A 7,612-nucleotide genomic window follows, 5' to 3' on the forward strand; every position below is an offset into this window, starting at 1 on the left:
CAAATAGCTTCTGAAGGAAGAACATTCCTCTGACATTTAGGTTTTGGTCAGCATCTCATGCCTCCGCTGGGAGCCCCTGGACAGGGCTCAGATGGCACAGCCATACACGCAATGTGAAACTTCATGGCAGTGTAAGGCATGGCAGTAACCACTGTCTTATCTCTTTCTTCTCCCAAGGACTTTCCTCCTCAGTTCCTGGCTTTCCCTGCCACTTCCCATTCAACTATAAAAACAAGAATTATTTTAACTGCACTGACAAAGGATCAAAGAAGAACCTTTTATGGTGCGCAACCTCTTACAACTATGACCAGGACCGTACCTGGGTGTATTGTTGATGCAAAGGTAAGACAGGTATCACACCTGGGTGCATTGCTGAGGCAAAGGTGAGGAGAGCAGGGGCCAAATCTGGGTGCATTGCTGATGTGAAGATGAGATCAGGGAGCACACCTGGGGGTGTTGCTGATGTGAAGGTAGGAATGATCCTTCCAGCATATCTCATTTGCTGAGGTTCCCAGCAAAATGATCTCCATTTCCCAGAGATAAGGTGGAATGTAATGTGTGTGTGTGGGGGGGAGGGATGGGGAGAGGTGCTGGGACAACTTCCCAAATGAGAAGGCTGAAAGAAATTGGGTCATATCTGTCAAGCAGGAGAGCAGGGGGAGGATGTGGGTGAACATTTTCAGACTCCAAAAGGTATCAATCATCCCAAGTTTTAGGTCTGGGAGGCTTTGGGGGTCAAAGATTAGGAAACTGGAATTTCTCAAAATGGAGTCTGAGATGAAAAGACTTCCCTGAAGGGGAAAACTGAGACTTCTCTGGTCCCCAGAAGTCATGGCACCATGTTGTTGATCCATTACCCCCATCATCAAAGAGTTAACTAAGGAAAAGGCCCCTCCCCACCTCAGCGCCGAAGTCAACTATCTCTGCAGGACCAAGTGCATGCTTCCACTTTTTTCTAGTCTTTTCCTCCTGGCTAAAGCCCATAGAAACTCTCTCTAGACCTCCTGCATGGATCAACTGACCTAATCACCCCATAATTCTGGAATTTAAATGTAAAGAGAAGCCCTTTCATTAGGTGTGTGGACAAAACTGCACTGCCCCTTCCTTCTAGGGTGGAAAACACTAGCAATGTTTCCCCTTACGATGCACATGACTTATGGGTGACACCAAAATTAGTGACTTGCTCTCAATTTGGGCTTGGCAGTGAAAATTACCTTCCCAGAACAGAAAAGAGGCAAATGAGTGGGTTTGGGACTCTGGGTACCATCTTAACAGGATGGATATTCAAAAACACCCACAGTGGTTCCTCAGTCTGTGTCTAGGATTAAGAACATCTTTAGCGCCCATCCTCCAACTTCTATCCATCAGAGCAGAACTGTCTTCTTTTTTTTTTTTTTTTTTTTTTCTGTCGATCCATCCATCTGTGTAGTAATTCATGCACATTTATTGAGACTTGTGCCAGACTCGAATCGCTATTGCTCAGAGCTCAAACTCTTGAGCGAGCTCTTAACCAACTGAGCCACTCGGCCGGCCCTCAGAACTGTCTTCTTGCTCGTCCCTCTCCCACCAAACCTATGACAATAGAGGTGAGGTGGAGGTACTCATTGTTCATTGACTGACTTGTTCCCGTGAACCAGGCAAGGGGCGCAGGGTATCTAACTGCTCCTGGTTCAGCTGCTTCTGACTGAGTCTTGAAAATCAATACCAAGTCATTTTTTAATTTACATTACATTTTGAGTCCATGCATACCTATTACCTGAACGCTGGCTTTTGATCTTATTTTCAAGGGGAGAAGAAACCTCTTCAGAAAAAGACTGACATGTTGAGTTAGGAACCAGCTTCGTCTTTTTCATCACGTCTTTCAAGCTTTGCTAATCACTTTTGGAAATGCCTTGTTCGCCATCTTGCTTGATCACTTGGTCACTTGTGAAGAACAGAGGGAAAATGTGGCATAACCACCAATAAAGGAGCCCCATATTGACTCTGGGCCTGCCTTTCCTGCTTCTTAGAATGAGAGATATGGTGAGGGACCTGAATGGGTGAAGGAAACTGGGTTGGTGAGTCTCATGGTGGGGAGATCAAATTGTCAGCCCAGGGACCCTTGGAAGTAATTTCAGCCAGCTATCTCTTTCTGGGAATCACAGATTTGGGCGGGGTGGGGGGGGCATTTGTAGGTACGTATTAAATAATTAATAAATAAATTAGTAAGTAAACACAGGGTAGAAAATTCACTGCAAGACTGTCTTAATAATTCCTTCCCCATGGCCATGGCAGACATCACTAATTGATTACAGAATCTGTTTCCTGTGAGCCCAGATACAACTTCATGCTGTCCTCCTCCTCCTCTCCCTCCTTTTCCTCCTCCCTCCCTCCCCCCCCACCCCCACTTCATAAAACACTCTGAGCAACTGATGTCACTATCCCTCACTACACCCAAACATCAGGAATAGACTTTAGCCATTTAGCCTCATTCAGTGCCAGTCTGATTGTCAGGTTAAAATGATGTTTCATAGATGTGCAAGAAGCCCTAAGATTTAATGGTAGATCTTTTCCACATTAGCTCCACAACAGCCAGAGGATCAATCCTCACTCTGTCACATACAAAAATGCCGTAATAAGCATAGTTTTCACATTCCCAGATCCCACATCTTCCCTCGTTTAGAGCTTCCCTCATCTCATTTTTTACCTCTCCGCCGCTCATCATTACACTCAAGCCACTGTTCTGTTCTTTGAACCCACCACGCTCACTCCAGGCCCTGTGCCTTGTTCGTGCTGCAGTTCTCCTCTCCCTGGTCCTTCTGTAGTTCTTCTCACTGCATTCAGTTTCTGTTGAAATGTCCTGTGATGGGTTGGAGATGTGCCACTCAAATAACGGGCTTACCCAGCTCTGCTGAATGCTGTCTGTCGGCAGCCTTCCTCCGTCAGCCCCAAATCAGAGATGTCCTCGGCTGTAGAGTGGCCTCCTTCCCCCAAGATCATGCCCTTCCCAGGGACGTCCACAGGCAAAGGCTGACTGAGGGCAGGTTTAAAGACCCGGCCGTTTCGACCACGAGACAACTCTGAAGAGCTATGGCAAGGGCTCCTGTGGGTTTGGCTGACGTTGTTGAACTTACACCCCACACAGTTTAACTGCTCCCTCGGCCCAATCCCAGTTCCTTCCCCAGGTGTTGACCCCAAGGACACTCCTTGATAAACCTCTTACCTGCTGATCTCCACTCTCAGACAGAAGAGGAGCCCTGAGAACGCAACCTGAGACAGACTGTCTTTACGAAATGCCCTTTCAGCTAATTCAACTACCCTTGCTTTACCCCCAATTCTCTTGGTATCTCACCACACCCCTTTATCTTCCTCAAAGTATTCATCTTGATCTAAGCCTCTCTTAAGTAATTCTTTTTTTCTTCTCCCCTCATCTTGGACTATAAAATCCAAGAAAGCAAAGACGTAATCACTGGGCTGTCTGCAGGACCTAGAACAATCCCAGGCTTATAGCATGGATATGCGGTGTCCAGCACACTAGACACTATCCACACTGGGCTAAAATTTTTTAAAAAATTTTATTGGGGAACAGTGTGTTTTTCCAGGACCCATCAGCTCCAAGTCAAGTCGTTGTTTCAATCTAGTGGTGGAGGGCGTGGGGATCGAACCGGCAACCTTGGTGTTATGAGCACTGCGCTCTAACCAACTGAGCAACCGGCCACCCTGGGCTACTTAAATTTAACTGAAGTAACTCATAAGCTCAATAATTGATGAATGAAATGTGATTAACGTAATGCAATAAAAATAAAATAATATTCATTTTCTCAGCCTCACTCACCACATTGACTACTCAATAGTCACATGTGGCCAGTGACTGCCATAATGCCCAGTGCAGATCTATCAATAGGACATTTCCGGCATTATAGAAGATCCTATTGAATTGTGACTCTAGACTAAGCTCCTTGAGGCCAAGTACCTTATCATCGCTGTATGTCCCTCACCTGGAACAATGCCAGGCACATAGTAGGGACTCAGCAAACATGATATTGACTAGGTCAGAGAATGAGTGAACAGGTGGGTGGGTGAGTGTATGGATGGAATGGAATGGAGCAGAGACAGGAGGCTGAAGTCATCTTTTCAAGGGTGAACTGGATTATGTCACTTCTCCATTCAAAACCCTCCAAGATCCTTAAAATGGCTTCTGAGAACTTACCGTATTTCCCCGTGTATAAGATGCACCCTTTTTCGAAAAATTTGGGGTCTAAAAAAAATGGGTGCGTATTATACAGTGGTTGTAGATTTTTTTACTTGCATTTCCCACTTTTTCGCGCTTGTTGTCTTTGCGCTCATTGTTTCGCACTTGTCACTGGTATATTATGGTACGTTACGTTTTGCCCAGAAATGGCTCAGAAAAGATTTTCGTACAGTGCTGAATTCAAGTTAAAAGTGATCCAGTTTGCAAAAGTGAATGGAAACCATGCTGCTGAGTATAAGTTTGGTCCTCCTCCAACTGAGAAAACAATCCAAGACTGGCTACAGGAAGAAGAAACCCTACTGAAAGCGCCACGGCAGAAGGCCATGAGAGGCAATATATGAAGACAGTGATTCATCATCAGACACAGATGAGGACAAGCTAATGGCTGGGAGTTTTGACAGAATTTTATGATGAATAAAACTTGAGTTCAATAACTTTATGTAATTCATTTTTTTTTCAAATTTTGGGCCCCAAAATTAAGGTGCATCTTATACATGGGGAAATATGGTACTTGCATGATTTAATCCCTGATCCACTCTGACCCCTCATTGCCTACCCCTCTCCAGCCACCCTGGTCTCCTTGCTATTCCTCAAACACTCCAGGTACATTCCTGCCTCAGGGCCTTTGCACTCCCCGCTCCAGACGTGCTCTTGGTGCTCAATAAACACCTTGATGTCCTGTAGAAATGATGACTCCTCTCCTCTCCCAGAATCCCTCAAGCCCCTTTCTGCTCTGTTTTTTTCCACATCTCTTACCATCTTCCAACATTCTAAACATGATGACATTTACTCATGTGTTTTGTCCTGGGACTGTCTCCTCCCATTGTAACATAAGCGCCTGGGGTCTGGGGTTGTGGTTTATTTTATTCACCAATACAGCCCCAGGCTTGGAAGACAGCCTGGCACACAGTAAGCACATCACACATTGATGTTGAATAAATAAAGGGTGGAAGGAGGGAAAGAAGGAAAAACAGGGAAGGAAGGAATGAAAGGTCCAGGAATGGCTTCTCGGCAACCTGGCTGAGGCGAGGATTTGGACTCTCTTCTCTCTCTCTCTCTCTCTCTCTCTCTCTCTCTCTCTCTCTCTCTCTCTCTCTCTCTGATGACATTTTGTGGGGGATTAATTAATTCCCTGGGGGATCAACTTGTCTTAAACCTTGATAATCCAGATTTATGATTTAATGCAGTGGCCTGAGTATCTTACACAAGGAGAAGGAAGTAGGCTGCCAGAGGGGGAAAAAACAGACTGTGCTTCCAGGAAATCAAGAAAAGGGGGGTAGGCTCACTTTGATGACTCTTTAACGAACCATTTCCAAGTCCAGTCTTATCACGAACCCTGTGTCTAGCCCCATGATGGGCATGCCTCCCTCTTACCGAGAGAAAGGAACAGGTTTCTGAAGCAGATTAAGGGGGAAGAGGGAAGGGTAGAGTAGTGGCAAATTTTTTGAGTCTAACAGGAGAAAAGATTATTTTAACCCAAGAGGAAGCTGGGGAGGAGACTGGTAGGTCATTGGGGTTTAGGATTATGTGAAGTCAGAAGATGTCATTAATCTTTGGAATTTTTGGAGCTGGCAAGTTGGACTTAGTCCGGTTTACATTTCCTTAAGGGGACTCTTCCTTCTTAATCTAGTTCTAGAGATCTGACCCCACCCGACCCCATCCGGGCAAAGCTATCACTTTCTCAATCTAGTCACCACACCCTCCCCCTCCTCTCCTTTAAGGGGATTTGGTCCCCCACAAGTGCTTGATCCAGGTTGACCAGGTAGGGAGTGGCTGGGGTTTCCAGAACCTTCTCAGCGAGACATCATCTTCACAAACTCTGCAAAGAAAAGTCCCTGGTGAGGCCTCTATTCATAAGAGGAGCCGACATTCCTTTTTTGAGCCCTTTCTATGTGTTGGAAACCACTCATGGTCTTTGGGAAATTAATCGACCCCTCTATGCCTCGATTTCTTTATCTACAAAATGGAGTTTTACCTTAAACGGTTTTTAAGATGATTAAACAATGTAACGTCTACAAGACACAGTAAGTGTTAAATACATTACCAGTATTTTATTTCATCTTCTCAACCCTTCCTGGTAGGGTAAGTACCATTTTACAGATAAGCAAACTGAGGCCCCGTGAGGTTGACCACATGCCTGAGGTCATGGGGGTGGTGAATAGCGAACCCTGGAATGAACACAGGTTGTACCTAACTTTGCTGGGACTCAACCCCAGGTGAACTTGCTGACCCCACCCAGGTCTTGAGGTTGGTCTCTGTCCTTCCCTTGCCTGTGGTGGGCCTGGGGCTCTGTCCCCTCAAAGGCCTCTCCCACCTCTTCCATATCCCCATTGAGGTCCACTGTGCACTAGATCCAGCAGGCAGCCAGCAAACATTTGCTAGGTTGCCGCCCTGTAACAAATAACGACTAAGGATTGGAAATTATAGAGCAGAGATGGCTTAGAGGAGATCCCTCACTACCAGCACCCCCCCACACCCCCCACCCTCCCAGAATTTCACAGCCTAGGACGCAAACACAACTCAACACAGCAAGGTCTACAGTGACAACTTCCTTTGGAGAAGAGTAGAAAAATCTGTAAGATTTCACAGCTGGGACTAATACACCAGCTAAGGATGAAGGGAAGTTTCTTAGCAGAGGTTGCATTGGTGTGAATTCCTGACGGACGGATAAGATTTGGAAAGGCACTGATGACATGGGAAGGGTGTGGTAACTGGAAGGAACGCCAGAGAGAAAGGAGCAGAAGTTGGAGAACACAGAGCAGGTACCAAGTGTGCACCAGAATCTAAAAATTCAGAGAGTGGTCGTAGAAGATTCGACCACTGGGATGGGGGTTTGTTGGATTATGGATGCACTTGAACATCAAACTAAGAATTTTGGATTTTTGGTCTTTAGACAGCAGCTGGATGCTGAGATTTTTGAACCAGAGAGTGTCACAATTCGAACTTGACATGTCCTATTTATGCCTCCCACAAAAATGATCTCTCCTCCCATCCGCACAGGACTCCAATCTTTTCATTTATCCAGTTACTCAGGCTGCATGTGTTGAGCTCTGTGCTAGGAACTGGGGATAGAGTAATGAAAGATTTAGTCTGTGGCCTCAGAAGGAAACAGGCTATAAACTAATGTAAGCTATCGTGATGTGATGAGTCAGGATTACTGCAGAAGCATGCATGGGTGTTACGGGATCGCAGAAGAGGAGCTCCGGGCCTCTAAGAGAGGTGGGGGACACCTTCCAGGAGCATAACTAAGAGCCAGTGGAAAGAGGAAAGGGTGTTCTAGACAGGAACGGTGACATGAGCGATGACAGGGAGGGGAGCTTCCTGCATGATTCTTTTTCATTTTCTCCAAAACCATGAGAGAAAAGTGTCATAATTACCCCC

At 45.9% G+C, this 7,612-nt stretch overlaps 2 protein-coding genes across 8 annotated transcripts in view; one reads left to right on the plus strand and one right to left on the minus strand.

Moving 5' to 3' along the window:
* ELSPBP1 (epididymal sperm binding protein 1) overlaps positions 1-1,397 on the plus strand; it is a 22,755-nt gene extending 21,358 nt beyond the window's left edge. The window contains exon 5 of the mRNA XM_019658150.1: positions 178-1,397. Within this exon, the coding sequence (XP_019513695.1) occupies positions 178-335 (158 nt within the window). The 3' untranslated portion in view covers positions 336-1,397. The remainder of the gene's footprint in view (positions 1-177) is intronic.
* CABP5 (calcium binding protein 5) overlaps positions 1-7,612 on the minus strand; it is a 16,002-nt gene that overhangs the window by 1,101 nt on the left and 7,289 nt on the right. For 2 of the 7 annotated variants that reach the window (XM_019658127.1, XM_019658125.1), the window contains exon 6: positions 4,924-6,050. In XM_019658127.1, coding sequence (XP_019513672.1) covers positions 6,025-6,050 — 26 coding nt within the window. In that variant the 3' untranslated portion in view covers positions 4,924-6,024. Of the gene's footprint in view, positions 1-1,749; positions 1,924-2,404; positions 2,840-4,923; positions 6,051-7,612 lie in introns of those variants that run through there. The other 5 variants (XR_002125700.1, XR_002125699.1, XR_002125698.1 and 2 more) reach the window with 5 other exon arrangements.

The sequence above is a fragment of the Hipposideros armiger genome, unplaced genomic scaffold (assembly GCF_001890085.2).
Source record: "Hipposideros armiger isolate ML-2016 unplaced genomic scaffold, ASM189008v1 scaffold_283, whole genome shotgun sequence".
Classification (NCBI taxonomy): domain Eukaryota; kingdom Metazoa; phylum Chordata; class Mammalia; order Chiroptera; family Hipposideridae; genus Hipposideros; species Hipposideros armiger.